Source organism: Seriola aureovittata, chromosome 2 (assembly GCF_021018895.1).
Source record: "Seriola aureovittata isolate HTS-2021-v1 ecotype China chromosome 2, ASM2101889v1, whole genome shotgun sequence".
Classification (NCBI taxonomy): domain Eukaryota; kingdom Metazoa; phylum Chordata; class Actinopteri; order Carangiformes; family Carangidae; genus Seriola; species Seriola aureovittata.
This window is the reverse complement of record NC_079365.1, coordinates 1146947-1165573: the sequence shown is the minus strand read 5'-3', so window position 1 is coordinate 1165573 and position 18627 is coordinate 1146947. Positions and strand designations below refer to the sequence as shown.

General features: G+C 42.2%; 2 protein-coding genes across 3 annotated transcripts; one reads left to right on the top strand and one right to left on the bottom strand.

The window, feature by feature from the left end:
- Positions 1 to 842: 842 nt before the first annotated feature.
- On the top strand, positions 843 to 11126 carry zbtb40 (zinc finger and BTB domain containing 40). The gene is made up of 12 exons (XM_056385576.1): positions 843 to 1141; positions 1753 to 1936; positions 2901 to 3334; positions 3418 to 3611; positions 4953 to 5166; positions 5248 to 5640; positions 5926 to 6132; positions 6298 to 6462; positions 6575 to 6789; positions 6953 to 7109; positions 8460 to 8698; positions 9876 to 11126. Exons 2-12 carry the CDS (start codon positions 1785 to 1787, stop codon positions 10089 to 10091), a joined length of 2586 nt encoding a protein of 861 aa, XP_056241551.1. The 5' UTR covers positions 843 to 1141; positions 1753 to 1784; the 3' UTR covers positions 10092 to 11126.
- A 229-nt stretch (positions 11127 to 11355) lies between these two features.
- On the bottom strand, positions 11356 to 17699 carry LOC130161019 (probable transmembrane reductase CYB561D1). Of its 2 annotated transcripts, XM_056363941.1 has the most exons (3): positions 15872 to 17699; positions 15144 to 15181; positions 11356 to 13895 (listed from the first exon to the last, which is right to left on the bottom strand). In XM_056363941.1, exons 1-3 carry the CDS (start codon positions 16026 to 16028, stop codon positions 13389 to 13391), a joined length of 702 nt encoding a protein of 233 aa, XP_056219916.1. In that variant the 5' UTR covers positions 16029 to 17699; the 3' UTR covers positions 11356 to 13388. The 2 variants fall into 2 exon arrangements, with proteins under 2 accessions (XP_056219916.1, XP_056219924.1); XM_056363949.1 differs by lacking the exon at positions 15872 to 17699 and having other exon boundaries at positions 15089 to 15181.
- Between the last annotated feature and the right edge of the window lie 928 nt (positions 17700 to 18627).

The window sequence follows — 18627 nt, the reverse complement described above, 5'->3', positions numbered from 1 at the left end:
TTCTGTATATTAAGCTGTCTACATAAGGGACTGGAGATGTTTCAATTAACAACTGGGAGAGAAACAGCTGTTTTCCAATTGTGATTACCTATATTACCCTCTACTGCCCCTAAGGTGTGTACTGTAGATACAGAACAGTCAACTTTTATTTTGATGTTTACTTCAGAAATATTTTAAATTCGAAATTGCTATAACATTGTCTATAGGACATCTCACACTGAGAATATTAGTGACAACATTCATTTGTTGATAATCATCTGCAAAGCTTGAGTAAGAAAAAAAATTGTAATGACTTTTTTATTGAAACAAATGTATATTGTGATCACAGCGTATATTCAAATATTTGGGGGATTTATTACATGGTGGCAAGAAGACAGAAAATTAGGGAGAGAAATGCAAGCAGGGTCCCAGAGGACACTGCAGCTCATAGTGGTATAAATGAACCCCTAAGCAATAGAGGTGCACCATTGCATTCAACTATATGTTTCATTAGTTTACTTGAAGATGACAGGACACATGCACAGTGGACAGAGGGACAGCAGTAAGGCCCACACCTGATTTTTGCCCCAAGGTTCCTCTGCTCAGCTGGTTAAAGCATTCATTATCATTTGAATATGAAAAACACACTATGTCTCATATTTGGTTTCGTTTTATTTTGTCACAAGACCTCATTATTTGTAACACCCCTACCCTTTAGTATGACCAAAATGATTATTCTTTTTTTTAACATACAGCATAATTTACATTAACTGTAGTATTACTGTAAACTATTTTCCCTGGTAGAGGAAGCTGCTAAGTTAGCGCTCCTCGTAGCTTCGTTGCTAACACTGATAGCTACTTGCTGGTTGAACGCAGCCGTCATTGCTGGAATAAAGTGGATAAAATGGCGTAATTTCCTTAATGTGTCTGGGATTAAATAATGGAACAGTTTCACCGGACAGATTCATATTTAATACATAATGTTAGGACAGATTGAAGAGCAAACTGGAATAGTATCGGACTGTTCCATCACCGGAAACGTCCCCATTTAGTCGTCGTACCGCTTGACGCCATTTTCAAAACGGCTAAGCTTTATTGCGCACACTTGATTTGTTCAGCAAAGAAGTTTAAATAAAGAGACGGATCGTTTGAATAACTCAAGGTAAAGACACCCACTGACTGGAAGCTGCATGTCGGATGACTGTCAGGGGGTTTATTCAGAGTAAAACTGCTCTTGTTTCCCAACGAGCTTCACCGACTTCATATTATTTATCTTCTCTAGATTGCATTAGCATGTGTAGCTAAAGCTAGTGGTTGTTATCCTGCTAGAGCTGGTTAGCTAGTGTATTATATTGACTGAAGACCCAGTGAACATCAGTGACCTAAACCTGTACATTAACCTAAGCAAACAGTCGGCTGCTAATAAAACGTGCACCACTGACAGTAGCTTACAAAGCAGTATCTGACATGACACATTTTAATATTGATTTGATTGTTGCAGGCACATAACTCAACAGCCACCTTACATAAATACAGTTCAAACTTCAAGCACTTCTTTTCTTCCTGGTTCCATAACCTGCTGTAGAATACAGATGCTGGTAGCATCAACCATAAACCAGTTCACACAGTGTGAGCTGCTCTGTGCTAAGTCTAAGCTGTCCTATTAGGACATCCACAAGATGATATGTGCAGTATTGTGGCTACCTTCAATACTGTACATGAATCAACTGTCAGTTTCTCAACTGAGTTTGACATTATGTTTTTTCCATAAAGAGAGAGCAGATCATTCTGCACCAGGAGATAAAATGATGGAGCTACCCAACTACAGCAGCCAGCTAATGCAGCAGCTGTGGGCCCTGAGGAAGGAGGGCCAGTTCTGTGACTGCACCATCCTGGTGGGAGACAGCCCTCACCGGGCACACAAACTGGTGCTGGCTGCCTCCAGCATGCTCTTCAGGTAGTGTGAATATGATTTATTAAAGTTAGATATCTGATGGGCCGGAACTCAGGTCTCATGTCATTCAAGATTAATCAAAATATGGTCTCAAGTTAATAGAGGTGAAGTCAAGCATGAAAGATCATTCTTGTAAACAAAATAATAAAGTTTTAACTCAAAGTTCACATGATGACCAGACCCATCACAGTACTTCCTGTGGATTTGAACAAGTTGAACTTTGTTATATGCATTACAATGTTTCTTTTAACTTTTATAACTTACTTTGGTACAAACTTTAAAATCATTCGTCAAAAAACATAAGATTAAACTCAGTAAACACAGACAGAAAGTCCATACATGGACGACTGAACAGAACAGACACAGTTAGCTTGTTAGCCTACAATAAATAATAAGACTTCCATTTATCCCTTTTAACCAGTGAGGGTTTGTCATTCCTGCACAGCTTTAAATAAATATGTTGCACAAGAATGAAAGTGGTATTGATGATGATCTCATCAGGTAGTAATAGTAGGTGTAGTAGTAGTGTTTTAGTCGAAAAGCATATTATTCTCATTATCACTGAAAAACTGCTTTTCCGTGTCCATGATGTGCAGAGCGGGGGGGGGGGGGGGGGGGGGGTTGTTAAACTTTGACCTGCGATGCGCAGACTTTTGTGGTAAATACAGTATTTAAATAGATCCTGTCAAACCAAGTATAAAGTCTTGAGACGAGTCACTTCATACTTTTTCTCAGCTCTTTGAGGGGAAATTCCAAAACGACTCAGGTTTATATAGCTATACAGCTTATAGCAAGCCTCATGTAGGACTGTGACTAATGATTATTTTCATTACCAATTTATTTGCTTAATATTTTCTTAGTTAATGAGACTCAGTTGGTGTCTAAGTTTGAAAACCAGTGGGATATCACCTGTGACTTTTGTTAACTGGAGCTTTTACAGAAATAAAATCATCTTGGTCTGTGTCAGGTCTCTCCTGGACAGCTCTGACACCATCTCCATCGACACGGCTGTGGTTTCCTCGCAGGAGTTCGGCTGTCTGCTGGACATGGTCTACACTGGCAAGCTTCCTATGGGCAAACACAACGTCAGTCGCATTGTCGCTGCCGCAGACAACCTGCAGATGTTCGATGTGGCCGTTGGCTTTAAAAACGTCCTCACCAGCCTTGTGAAGCAGCAGCCCCAGGTCCCGGTCCCAGTCGTCTCGACACAGAGATCAAACCTCAGCATGATCCACAAAGCCCAGACTGTGAACCCTGAAGGTTCAGCCTCATCCAACAAGGATGACTCTGCTTCAGACAAGACGGAGCTAAGGGCCAAGCTGAAAGAGGAAGACTGTCAGGGAGACGGTGACGACGCAGACGAACCACCATGTAAAAGAACCTGTGTTGAGGAGTCCCCAGGTCAGTATCAGCTGCTTACGTGTCAAAGTCGAATAACAACACTGTATTAACAGGCTCCATGTTTTCATATGGTGTGTACACAGAGCCTGAAGAAGCCAAATCCTCAGAAAGTGCAGTGGAAGAAAACAGCAGCACAGGAGACAAGGTGTCCAGTGAGTCTGCCTCTGGTCTTCTGGAACATTCCTTACAGCTCGTGGAGCTCCTCAGCAGCATGTCCTCTGTCCTGGAGCTGCTGAGCCAGGCAGCACAGAGCAGCCTGGAAGAGCAGGAGAGACAGGTAGCACACATCGCCCCTGTTTTCTCTACTTGATCTTTAAACATAACATGGTTTTCCAGGAAGTTTTTCTGAACAAATATTTGTTCTTTTTTACACCTGTTAACCACTTGTGTATGTCCCTGCAGCTGCTGCTCTCTGCCTTTCTGCTGTATTCTTCACATTTCTCCATCTTCACTCAGATCAACTACATCCAATTAACTCCAGTACTTATTTTAGAAGTAGGATTATCTGACTTCAAGTCCATTGTGAACAGTAGCCATGTTTGTTAAGCCACGACACAATGTCTGAATTCAGTAAGTACATTGTATTGTAATGTGGTAAAGGTCAGTACTGGGTCTAATTCACAGAAATCAGAAGAAATACACAGAGTAGTGGCAGTAAAATGTTGTGAGGAACAACATTACTACAGTGTGAAAAAATAGTTGTGGATGTAAAATCTTTTGTCTGGCAATTGATAAAAAGTTGATGAAACCGTGGATAAAAAATGTGACAGCATGTGAGATTAGGAGGATTTGTAAGTTGTTGTGTATTATTAAAAGCATCTTAAAGCCTGATTGTACATGAAGCTTAAACTGGTCTAATATGGTCAAATGTTCTGAATTTAATTAAAACTCTCTTACTAGCATATGTAAGGCCAGAAAACAAAACTTACTTACAAACTCAATAATCCAGTCTAGATGACACAAAGGTGTGAATTAGGGTCTCAGCATCTGCTGTGCTACATGAAAGAAAAGACCAGTGTTAAAATTGTCGGTCTTGGTGATGTCTTTTTGCTTTCGGACTCTGAGAAATCACAAAGTCGTGGAGAGTTACTGTGACTTTCAAACTGGTGTCTGTGACGGTTCGGGCCAATGACCAGAAACTTAGTTTTAGAACAAACAGCCGTAATTTTATCATTTGAGAATGGTCAACATTTTTTACAGGAAGATACAGCTGAGTATCATCAGTGTAACAGTGGAAATTACTTCCATGACTGAAAAATTTGACCAAGTGGTGAAACATAAAGAGAGAAGAGCAGAGAACCAAGAACATAGCCCTGTGGTTCTCCATATTTCACATCAGAAAACACAACTTAACACTGAACGAAAAAAAAATATGGAAGCAACTGAAAATAATTTGTCAATGTATTTGAGTATTTCTGCAGTATGGTGAATATGACTCTTGTCATACTGATGAAATTAGTGACAACAAATAAGCACAGAGGAACAGAGCAGATCAGAAAACTTTGAGACTTCTTGCTAGGAGATGATAAAGGCCCATCACTGATGTGAAACTTTCTCAGGTTAAGGCTCATTCTCTCTGTGGTTGAGGTAAATAAAGACACATGTCTCCCCCTGTTAGGTTGTGTGTAAGTGCTGTGAGGAGGCAGATCCGCACTCAGCGCTGGAGACACTGATGAGCAGAATGAGGGAGGGGCAGCTCAGTGAGAGATCGCTCGTCACGCTGCTCCGGAGCGTCCAGCAGAAAGCTCCTTCCTCCTTCCTCCCATCACTGGTCTCTCTGCTGGAGGAGGTGGAGAGGAGCACACAGGAGCCAAACAGAGGCCAAGGCACAGGTAAGAGAGTACATGATGTGACTCTGTGGTAGAGGACGTCTTCTCATGGGTTAAATATGTTGGTTTTCTTCTATTTCACAGTTGACTCAGAACAACAGAACGGCAGAAGTGAAGAGAAGGAGGGCGAGGAGGAAGAGGAAGAAAACAGTAAGGAGGAGACTGAAGATGAAGACAAAGATATAAAAGCTTCAACAGACTCCTCCTCCCCTCCCCCTTCCTCCTCTTCCTCCCCCTCTAAGCCTTTCTCCTGTCGCTGGTGTAAGAAGGGTTTTGCCTACAAGTGTCGAATGCTGGCCCACGTGAAGCGCTGCCCCATGTCCCAGGAATGTGAGCAGCAGTGTCCACAGTGCCCCAAGAAGCTGGCCAATCAGCGGGCCCTGCAGCGCCACCGGGCCGAAGCTCACCGCAACACCACACGTGTGAAGAAGAAGGTGGCCTGTGACCTCTGTGGACGGACCTTCGCCCACCCATCAGGTAAATGGAGGATGGAAGATGTCTGGAACAACCAGGACTCTTCTAGAGCTGGACCCAGACTAACTGAGACGTCAGGGAGAAGAGAGGAGACCTTAACCTGATGGTCACTCTGAGCTCCAGACATCCTGTGTGGAGATGGAGACACTTCCAGAATTGTATTACTTTATTCATTTTATTTACATGCAGGTGATTGTGTAAACTCAGTTCTGAAAGTTGTACAGACACAGATTTTTGTTAAAGTCAGACGACTGTGTCGTGTTTGTGCTCCCTCTTGTTGTATTTCAGGAATGATTTACCACAAACGGACAGAGCACTTTGAAGAAAAGCCGTTTGCTTGTGAGGAATGTGGCGCAAAGTTCGGTGCCAACTCGTCTCTGAAGAATCACATGCGGCTGCACACAGGAGAGAAGCCCTACCACTGCAAACACTGTGACATGACCTTCAGTGTGGCTGCTGCACTCGCATACCACACCAAGAAGAAACACTCTGAGGGTGAGACACACACATACTCACACACACACACACTCCTGAGTGGTAACAAAAAAAGAAAATGTTTCTGTTAGTTTTTAGATTTTTGTTAAACCTGAATCTTTGCACTGAGCATCACAGTCTCCTCTTGTCCAGTTTGTTCAGACTCACTCTCTTTATTGTGTTCAGGGAAGATGTATGTGTGTCAGTACTGCAAGGCCGTCTTTGCCCAGTCCATTGAGCTGACGCGTCACGTGCGAACACACACCGGTGATCGTCCGTATGTGTGTCGGGAGTGTGGTAAAGGCTACAGCCAGGCCAGTGGACTGACTGTCCACCTGCACACCTTCCACAGTAAGAAGAGACACATGTGGAGAATAAGTACAAATGTGGTGAAAGAATCAAACATTCTAATAATGAACATGATGTGACATCATGTTGTGTTCTTTCTCCTGCCATCTGTCAGACCTGTCAGAGCCTCATGACTGTCAGAAGTGCTGCCTCAGCTTCTCCTCGCTGGATGAGCATCGGCAGCACATCCAGGAGTTCCACCCGAAGGAGTTCCACAAGTGTCCCACCTGCAACAAAGTGTTCACCAGTGCCGGCCTCTTGGACAAACACAAAGGCACACATACTGGAGCCAAGCCCTTCAGCTGCGAACTCTGCAACAAGTCCTATCAGGTAGGACAAGTTTGTCCGGCTTCACAGGTCTGAGGTGATGATGAGTTTGAGTTCAGTCCTCTGATGTGGACCAAGTTCAGTCTGGATGCGGTGAAGAGGTTCACATCCAAAGTCAGGATATCAGATGAAAAGTGTGATGTATGTCTTCTCTCCGTTGCCATAGCAACTGTCAGGGCTGTGGTACCATAACAGGACCAACCACCCTGATGTGTTTGCGAGCCACACCCGTCAGCTCAAGACCCTGGTCCAGTGTGATGTTTGTTTCAAGTTCTTCCCGAGCGCCACCAGTGTGGCCAAACACCGAGCTTCTGAGCACCAAGGTGAGGACAGGAGCTTTAACACAGGCTCACAATGTGAGGCGGATAAAAGATTCAGAAATACTCACACACTTAGCTCTATATTCTTCTTTAAAGCTCCTATTTGCATTATCCTGTCTTGAGAGGGACGTGATGTTGTAGGTGCTGATTTTGACTGTAGTTGAGTTGAACATCAGACTTCATAAATCAGATAAATTAAGACTGGCTGTCAAATCAAGGCCAGGAAAAGAGCCAGGGTGGATAAACTCCTGCTACCTGTCATATAATGTGCAGACAGTTAAGCATAATGTACATTTCTACCTCTTTCATTTCATAAATTCATCCATATAATCCTGTTATTTTGTGCAACCCTGGCTTTCAGCCACACTGCGTTAGCTCACACCGGCTACTGGGGGCTGGCTAAATACAGCGGCTAACCATTGAGCTTCCATGGTGCAGAGTCACACTTCCAATTCAACCTGGCCTCCATTACAACAAATAAGCTACAATTATTACATGTACCGTTATCACTGAAAGAGGCAAAGGAACAGAGTGCAGAGCAGGAGAGAGACAGAGAGAGGCAGTCGCTAACTGCTAACTGCAAAAGAAAGTGGCAGATCTGAATAGCATGTAAACAACAAAAACACCAGCAACTGGAAATGAGACATTACTCTCACTGCAGCACAGTTATAAAAGCTCTGTAAAGATATAAAGCGTTTCTGTCCACTGAAACAGTAGAGGGCTTTTAATTTGAAACAGTTACAGGAAGTGTTGAGTTTGTATTAACAGTGTAATGTGGTAACTTTAACATGGTAAATGGGAGTGGATCAAAAAGGAGGCATCATACCAAAATACTGCTCTGACCAGTTATACATATCAAACAGAGGGAGAGACATTAACACCTGTTAGTTTCTGCAGTTGAGGTAAATAAAGGCCCCACCCACTTTTTGAGGAAATACAATAGTTGAAAACTGTTGTTGATCAGCTGGAGATGCCCCCTGATGATGTAATAGAAATTGTTCACACCAAATCATTTTGAAAGAGCAACGGCCAATGGGAAAAGTCCAACATTTGGCCGACCAATGGTGTAACTCTATCACTCAGTCAGTCATTTACATTGTTGGATGTAGCACTAGCCTGTGGCTGGTCCATCAAAAAACCACTGATGTAGAATTTTTGTTTTTAATTTGAAGTGTTGATCCTCTAGTTGCACAGTCAGTGCTGATCACCACATGGATTTTAAATGATGATGTTTCTGCAGATGTTTAAAGTTTGTTCATCCTCAGGGGTTCATCCTGGTATTTTGGCATTCAGAGAGGAAGGCAGGGAAGGTTTTCTGAGAGTTTTCACTGATCCTGTGTGTTCGTCGTCCAGGCTCAGCGGCGGCGGCGGTGCAGTGTCCATGCTGCCCGGCCGTGTTGGGCGGAGAGGAGGAGCTGCAGGAACACGTCAGCAGCCAGCACATTGGCCAGAGCAGTGAGGCATTGAGCTGCCTCCTCTGCTCCCTGGTCTGCAGCACACAGCTGGAGCTGCAGGAGCACCTGTTCTCCTGCCACATGGACACACAGGAGGAGCAGGAGGCTGGGGAGGAGCAGGCCTCCACCTCCCACACGGTAAGAGGTTCTGCTGCTGCTTGTCACTTCAGCCTTCAGCTGTGAGAGCTGAAAAACACTGTTCACCTCAGTTGGAAGAACACATGTTAAACAGATGTTAATCTGAGAGTCCTAAATATCTGACATCACCTATAGGTGAAGAAAACTGCGCAACAAAGTGAAATCTGACTGTGAATGTGAAAGTACAGTACATGTTGAGTAATAGCACATTTCCACACAGTATCAACATGTGATCTGAATGATGACTTCTGAAGATTTGCATTTACACATTGCATAATACGTGTTCTCTTTGACTCCGTTGTTCCCACATTTTGATCAGATCACCATATGCAAATTAGTTTCTGAACTTGGTGCATTCAGGTCCATAATTTCCCTTACGATAAGGAAATCATTTGTTTGTTGCTTCATGAATGAGGCTGTTATTGAACAATATTTATTTAAGTACAGTATCTCTGGGGCTGGGTGCAAAAAACACCTTAAGTTAAGGTTTTCCTTAAAGTCTGAGTTAAGATTTCCTTAAAATAAAAAGAGTTGCACAAAACACCCTTAAGTCCTCTCCTTAAGATTTCTTTAAAATGTTCACTTAAATATTTAAGGTTTTTACCTTATCTAAGTCTTACGCTCAAGGAATCAGTTACAGTCAGTTAAACCGCTGCACAAAAGACCTTAGTGACCAAAGTAAGAAAAAACTAAAGGTACGTCTGACTGTCATAACTGTAACATCACTGAGTTTATGGTGATAAATGTAAAAATAAAGGCATCCTAAGAAGAGAGTTCCACGACCCAGGAGACATCATGAATGATTGAGTTTACATTACTCATCAGTCACTTTTTTTCCGACTGTCTACAGTTGGATCCCTTCACTTTCCACAGCTGAATGGTTTACGCTCTACAGTGTTATATCACACGATCTTTCTGGTCAGGTGTAGTCAAGGTGTTTCATGTCCACAGATCAGAGGTCCAGGAGGGAGTCCTGTCATCTTACTCTTTTAAATATGAAATCATCACTGAATCAAACAGAGCTGAAAACTGCTGCTGACATTTTCAAGGAGCTGGCCACACCCCCAAACAGTGATGTCACTGTAAGTGTGGCCAAGGTTTCAGCTGACAGAGTAGTGCACTGTTACCTTTTAAAATAAATTTAATTATTTAATATACAACTTCTCTGTCCAATCAGGTGATTTCAGCAGATCCCACAGATGGGGAGGGGGCGGAGCCAGTCACCCCTGAGGAGCAGACTCAGCTGGCAGCTACCCAGCAGGTTTTTGTGGCTCTGGCAGGTGGAAGAGAGGGCGGCTCATCAGCGGAGGTGGTGGAGGTCAACATGTACGACCTGCTGAACAACTCAGTCACCTTCATCTGTGAGGACAAACCAGCAGGCCCTCAGTCTTAACCACCAGAGGATCTGGGACCTGGAGATTTATGGTTTCACTGTCTCCTCTGATCATTAACAATAACACAGGCTGAACTGTCAGCGTTCACAGGCCGTGGACTGTTGTGTTCATGTTTCATCCACCAAAGTCTTTTGCTGTAAATAAATGTGATGAAATGTGAGTTTCACATTAGTTACTGTACAGAGACCAGGCTGCCTTATGAAGGGCGTCCCCAAAGAGCATGAGAGTCAAACACTAATACACTGACACCTCGTCTGCCTGCTCCCCTCAGACACAGTGAGGGTCCATGAGTAGTCTCAATCTTACTCGCTTTTTGGTGAGCTTTCAACCGCAGCTGAGCAAACTCCATTCATTCTGAAGAAGACCAAGACATGGTTGTCCTGTTTGTTTATGTAAATTAATTTTTTTGTTGCCCTAGTGTGTGTGTGAGTCTGAATAAACTCCAGCGTGTGTGTTCATGGTGATGAAGGAACATGTGACCCAGAGAAACTGAGACTAAATGGTGTGTTTTAATAGTGCTTGGAAACAGTGGAGCTCAATGGCTCAGTTCACACCTGCAGGGACCACTTGTGATCAGATCTCACTGTCATGTGGTCCAGGCCTCCTCTGAATGTGGTCTGAGTGATCGGATCTCAGATGCGTCCTCAATGCGTCTTGGGTTTGTTCACACCTGAACTTAGAGCTGACCATTGGTGATCAGGTGAGACAGATGTTAATGCAGGTGTGAAGTGGTGTGAACAAAGTCCATGGCTCAGAGGAATCAGAGACATCAGGCTGTGATTCACATTAAAAGCTTGTAGGAAATAATCACTGTTGCTTTTGGTTTTCTTGTCAACAATGAGAAAAATATCGAGTATGATCAAACTTCTATAGAATGACACTGGAACGTGAAAGTACGTGTGGCTGAACTGAATTGCGGTATATTCTCTGCTGCTGTAACTGTAGAAACCGCTATGACTGTTTCTTCTACACTGGATCTCATTGTGTGTGTGTGTGTGTGTGTGTGTGTGTGTGTGTGTGTGTGTGTGTGTGTGTGTGTGTGTGTGTGTGTGTGTGTGTGTGTGTGTGTGTGTGTGTGTGTGTGTTGTGTGTGTGTGTGTGTGTGTGTGTGTGTCTGTCTGAATTACAAAACATACTATAAGCTCATGAACCAGAGGAGCTGGTTTTTCACATAGTCGCATCTCATTTTCAGACCCCTTCACTTTATTCTGTTGGAGGTTTTATTTTACAGTTTTAAGGAAACACTAAATTCCATTCTCTGAACCAAATCCTCAGTGGCCTGGGCCCATTTATTGAATCAATCAGTCTTGGTAAAACCATAAATTATTTTCACCAGTTAGACACAAGTTTCAGATCTCAATTCACCTTTTGACAAAACTCCAAACACATTTTCACTAAAACACACTGCACTGGACTGGTGAATATAGTTTCACAGCTGGGTTTTGTGTTACAGTTTTGAGAAATGCATGGAAGGTTTCAAGAAATGTGTTCTAGCAATTGTGAAAAACTAAATGGATAGACTTGACATCTTTGTCCATCAGTCTACACTCAGTCGGCCATAATGACAAAGTGAAAACATGTTTTTAGGAATTTTTGCAAATTTATTAAAAATCAAAAACTGAAATGTACACTCCACACTGCCTTCATCACCCAATAACATTGTTATTGCTTACATCTTAACAAACAGTTGCCTCCATAATGACCCATCCGGCAGACACAGAGCAACATTAGCATTCATCTGGAGTTGTGTTAATGTCCAAGTGACAAATATAAATCCAACATTCAGTCTTCTTTTAGCTATGATTTCCTCCTCACCAGCTCCTGAGGAAAACATTTGTCTCTTTAGCTGCTAAATATTGCATTTCTTTCACTGGCTGCTTGCTAACGCTGTCTGACTGCTGGGTGGCGCTGAGCGGGGAGTGGAGAGTCAAACAGCTGACATGTCATAAAACCAAACGAGCTGAAAGAGGCTGCAGCTGGCTGATCAATCTTTACTGCTTTCACATTATATCAGTCATCATTCTAATCACTGTTAGGTTAAAAGTTATTGATTGACGTAGCACTGGGAAGCAGCCAAAACAGACACAACACAAAAATATCATGAATTAATAAATAGAATTGACAAGCTGGTATAGAATCATCCAGAACTTTTTGTCCGGTCTACACCTCTCTACATGCAGCGTCTCTGCATATGTAGTGCAAACATTCCTCTGCTGGTTCAGAGGTGTCAGCCAGCTCCAGCTGTGGCGCCGCCTCCAGGCGTCTGTCAGGAAAACGTCCTCTATTGTGTCCTGGGTTTCACATCTGGCACAGCAGCCCACATGTTGTGCATAGTGTCATTAAATTCCTATGTGTTTCTTATTCCAGCAGGAGTTGGAGCTTGAAGATGCCAAAGAGTTCAAAGCTGCAGTTCAGGAGTCCTGGAGGTATCAGAGGCAACATGTCTGAACACAATATCCATACCTTCAAGTTAATAACTCCTAGGGCTCAGTAACATGCTAAAACTCATATTGTGATTAGTTTGTCAAATATTGCTTTATGAGTCATGATTTCAGTTGAAATTATGTTTTTTTTTTTTCATTTTCACTGAAAATGCTTTAAAATGATGATGTGATTTTTGTTGGTCTTGAACCAAACAATCGTGTTCCTAGAGAATATGATTTGTAGATCGGACATCTCTGTAGCACCACAACATTTTGCCTCTATCAAAAAAAAAATGCAGCTCCTGTGATTTGGATATTACACTTGGCCATATTGCAATTTTGATATTTTGATGAACTGTGCAGCCCTAATAATGTCTGCCCAAAAACTACCAAAAACACTCCCTTCATTATACTAATGACCCAATTCATTAATCAAATATAATAAATGTGTTCACTCAGCTGCTGTTAAGATTCTGGTTTCTGCATTAGACACAGAAAACTGCAGCTGCTACAATGACTTAATTCATATGAGTGCAGAAAGTGAGTAATCTGTGTGAACAGATAAATCATTTGAAGGTACAGATTTGTGCAGACAAATCAATCATTAGTTGGAACAAATGATCAAAGTATTTGAGGTTTGCGGTCTAATCTCAGCTCCACCGCATGACGATTGTCTGGCTCCAGTAACCGACTAACATGTTGACAAGCAAAACTTCCCTTCAGAAACTTGTGGTTTCAGACAGACGCCCATGTGTTTGTGTTCTTCTACTATGGGACTAACTAGTGTTTTGGTTTATTTGCCTTTAGCTGAGGCCTCTCACTTCCACCACAGTGTAAATCCAATATGGCTGCTGGATGCGTCCTCTGTGCTTCCTAGCTGGTGAGTTTCTTGCGGGGCAGGTAGGCGTTAGTGATCTGGTTCATCACCACCAGAGCAGGGAAGAAGGGGAGCAGGAGGAAGGCCCACCAGGCTATCCCTTTCACCGTGGCCTGGAACCAGTCTGAGAACATGGCCAACACCACGGTGGCTGTGGCCAGCAGGTAGACCACCAGGCCGCAGGTGGCATGGTACAGCTTCAGTTTGGGCAGGGAGGAGGAGAGGCGCAGCAGCTTAGGGAAGATCATGCATATACCACAAGCAGCTTGGAGTACAGTGGTGGCCAGGGTGCAGATGCCCAGCAGACTGTGCCAGGTTACCAGGTGGGGGCGCTCTGACACATTTTTACTGGCCACCATGAAGCCCAGCCCAGTGGCCGAAGCTATGAGGACCAGTGCTTGACAGAACCAGTGGAGACGGACTTTACCCTTCCGGGATTTGAAGCAGAAGGGAGAGCCCTCAGCTGAGAAGAGGAGTATGCCCTCAGTCATACACAGACAATACTGCAGGAGAGACAAGAGACACAGGCTTTAATAAAGAGAAGAAGAGTGTGTGTAAAGGAAGTCAAAACAAATTGTTCCCATGTAGGACAATAATATCTTCTGTGCATATACCACAGCATGTTATGCTGTATATTATTAAATACTGATGGATAGGGATGTTGTAGATTTCATCATTTCTATTGGTTATGAAAACATTGTATTAATTAAAATAATTAACGGAGACATTGCTGCAACAAAGTCTGACAGTACAAGAAACACAAGCAGTGAGACATGTTGTAAACAAACTGTTTATTCCAATGGTCTACACTGCTTTATTTAGAGGTCAAACTGTCAGTAATAATCCCTCGTCGTACAGGAAACCTGTGATCAGAGAAGGTTCAAACAGTCTGAGTAATAATTCAACCACTGTTGTATGTTGTCTTTGTCTAACTGAGGGTTTGTTCAGTCTGTCTGAACTGTTCACATGTTTTATCACGTCATAAAGTGACACTGCTGCATCCTGAGAGCTCAGCAATCATAATACTGCATATAAAATAATACACAATGTAATAAAGAAATAAAGAAAAGAGTCATCCTTTAATTGTCAAGTGATGTGACGTTCTATATTTTTCTCAACAAAAAAAGACCAAAACCAACGATGAATGTATCAAACTAAGAACTGTGTGTGAATCACAGCCTGATGTTTCCAGAATGCACTTGGTGATATGTTCTTTCATCACCATGAGCACACACACTCCAGGTCAGTGTGTAACACAATATCTAACACAGTTGTTAGCGCTGCCTCCTCCCAACCCCTCCCATCTATTATTCACAGTGGAAAGAAGCTGGAGACACAAAGAGCAGAGGGTGTGAAAGTAAAGGTATGTTCAGAGCTCACAGGAGAGTTCACACTCAACTGATGAAGCATTTACTGCTTTTATTAGTTTACATTTATGTATGAGCAAAGGAACAGGCGTCACATGATCACTGTTTAATCTAAATCTAATCAGCTTTATACACATCCTCATTACTGAGACACCTGCCAGTAGCTGCGCGTTAGTAATAACAGTATTTATTCTATCAAGATCATGAAAAAATTAGGAAAAATCTGAATTATTTCATATTTGTGCAAATTATTTGATGACAAGATGAATGTGGGATGATGTGTTTGCCACATGTTTTTTTTAAATAATGCTGTACTAGTGTGTACTCACTTCACTGTGTCTGTGTGTGTGAGAAGGTGAAATCATGGGTGGACTGTAAACTTACTGCAACAGACATACACACCGGATGCCAAGAAAACAGACCTGGAACAAAAAGAAACACAAGTAAAACATTCTACAGTCCAAAACTATTCAAAACTTCAAAACTAAGTTCATTAGTGACAGAACTGTTGAGTCCTCCAAAACTATAAGTAGCAGGGCTTTTGTCTCTATCCAACTTATATTACCTGCTTACAAATTGATCACTGAAGTGATTATCAAATGATCTAATGTTGGGAATCTAACAGCAAACGGTGGGATCAGATTTCACTCTGTATCAGACAAGACTTTATGCTCTGATCATCTTTACTGGCAGATAGAAATGAACTAGATGACATTTGACCCATCCAAGGTTAAATGATAATGAAAACGATATGTTTAAAGGGGCAGTAGGTTACACCTTGAATAAATAGCCTGTGAAGCGTTCAATGTCACAAATATTGATCCTATGAATCTCTAAGATGTGTTTAGATGTTTTTTTTTTTATTAAAGGAAGCGAATACATTAATTTTAGTTTGTCTAAGGCTGTATGAAGAGGCTCGTGGTCTTTGCCATTAATTACAAAACGTATTACATTTAATTTATTAGATTAGATATAGATTAATAACCCATAAACCAGATTAATGACTATAAAGGCAAATATAAAGCATTAACTGATAAAACTATGTCAGGTGTACTGACAGTCGTTTTGATTTGATGGTAAAATCACAGGTCCAGATCCAAAGATTCACTCACTGGTTCCGGGTCTGGACAGGAGGGAGATGATGAGGGTCAGGCCCAAGCCGGTGACATGAGCCGCTATCACCGACGCCCTGCGCAGCCACACGTACAGCCAGAAGTCCCGCATCCCCAGCCCCTCTCCCACCGGGCTGTACTCCACGTCAGACCGCATACTGGTGACCCACCTGTCCGGCTACCTGCTGGCTCCACAGTATGTGAAAGGCGAGCGGAGACGGAGAAACGCAGCGCGCGTGCTGCCGAGACACTGCACGAGCTGCATAATTATGTAGTTATGAAGCGGGAAAACCCGACGCACAGGATCGACCGGAGGTCAGCTGCGACTCATACGGTTCACAAGTCAAGAGAGGAGAGCAGACAGAGAGCCGGCCACGAACTGAGCCAGGCTGTACACAATGACAACTCACAGTACTTCCGGTGTTAGTTTTTCAAATCAGGAGTCACGGTAAAGCGTTTTAATGGCGTAAATTATATGTGATAAAATGTGAAGAGGGTTTAACCCTAAACTGAAAAGACAGTGAAGCACAGGGATCAGATCAGTGACAGTCAAACCCTCACAGTTTGTTTCTACGAGAAAAATCTGGTCCAGAGCGTTAAAGTGTTGGTTTTAAAACTGATTCCTCTCCAGCTCTAGTGTAGTTTTAGCTGGTTTGACGTTACAAATTAAAGGGACGTAATCCCTCCGAGCTCAACCCAGTCCAGCTATGGATTAAAAAACTGGGTTGGCCAATGAACCAGAAGCAGAAACGTCACCGTCAAGAGAGGAAAAGTCTCATACACGACAACACAGACTTGACTCGGGCTCTCTTACTGTCAGCTGGATGATTGTTTGAACGACTGTCATGTAGCCCCAACACCAAAGAGCAAGACGTCTGGTCTGCGTCATTCAAACAATACAAGTGCTATAAAGAAAACAGCGTGTAAAGTGTCTCTGCTAATGTTTCGTCTTTTGGCTCCACTTCCTGGTTTGGTTCTTTGTCATCACCGAAGATTATGAAAGGAGTGAGATGGTTCACCTCTACTTCCTGCTTTTACTACAGCTCAGCAGCAGGGGACAGCTCTGGGCATCATATCCGCCAGGATCAACAAAAATTACTCAAACATTGCACTTATTTTACAGTCGCGAGATACTGGTACTTAGTTCTTTCTGAGGAACACGTTGTACATTTTACACGGATAACTCCCAATTTCATAGAGACAAACTTATGTGGGCACCAATGCATATACAAATAATATACTGTACTTCAACTTGTGTGGATATAAAGACTTAAAATTGTTCATGTCAAATTTACTACCTCCTTCAATACAATTTCTTCTTTTATTTCAAATGTGATTATGGATGACCAGGAGAGTTCTGTATTGTCCATCTCTTTAACTACCGCCATCTTTGTTTATCCGTTAAATTATTAAGCTATTATCATTTCTGTAATATATATGGTTCAGAGAGCCCATCTTGGTTGCCTAGTAGAAAAAAATGCACAATGCACTTTTTGTCACCTTTTACAATCAGGGAACCAGTCCCTCTTCATACTGTAAACACTGAGACCAGGTGTTAGTCAAAAACTAACCAGCTAGTTTTGGACTGCATGATAACAAAAAGATTGAACTTTTAACAGAAACATAATCTACAAAATAAAAGTCTCTGAGCTGAGCTGTAACATCACACAGTAACAGAGTAAAAGTCTTAACAGCCTAAATATTTACTGAAGAAATCATTTGATCCATTCATGTGGATGTGTTTGTTCATGTGTGGCTACCTTTCAAACTCAAAGTCTGACTTCTGGGAAATTTTAAATAAAATGATGATCAAGACATTTCACTTCCTGTGAGCATCAAATAGCTTCAATGAAAGAAGTGGGAACCATAAAGGGGCTTTATGCAGGTTTTTCATATTGCTATATAGACAACATTAGCATTAACAGCTGTTTACGTAATATGTACCAGTCTAGAAGAAAAGCTTCATTCCTTTACTCACCAAGAGCTGTCTGCAGTGGTGAAGAACAACCCCAATGTCATCTCTTGTTTTGCTTCCATTTCTATCACTTCTCTTCTTTTACTGAAGTTAGCATGCTAACCACTTAGCCCGGGGCCGGTCAGACCATCTTGTCACTTTCTGATACTGACTCACTGTAGTCTCACTCCAGTCTGCCTTGAAGAAGGATGTATTATAAACTATTCAACATGTAACAATGACTGAGGCGTTGGCTGGTAAGTAGGGGTGTCGCGATAGACATTTAAAAAATTAAATATTGATATGTTGTTAATAATGCTCATGATAATATCATTATGGTAGATGTTAGGCCTTGTGGACCTTTACTTTAGCAGTGTGATATTATTATATTACACTTTTGTACAGTTATGGTCACAGACTCTCTCCACCTGCCTACACACAAACAACCTTAAAGATTTATTTGACTGATAGCATTAATATCCTTTTTTTCTTAAAATGTTGTATAGATACCATAATAATGTCGTTATTGTGAATTCTTTTGGCCACAATAGCTGTGTAATGCAAATCTGATACGGTGACAGCCCTACTGGTAAGTTAACAGCTGTTGAAGGTTACATTGGCTATGTAGCAATTGCAAAACTTAATAGCTCCATTCTCTCTCTCTCTCACACACACACACACACACACACACACACACACACACACACACACACACACACACACACTTTTGAATAAGATAAGTCACAGAAACCAAGTGTAAAGGACATTTTTAATCCATTTTATAAACCAACATATTTAATTT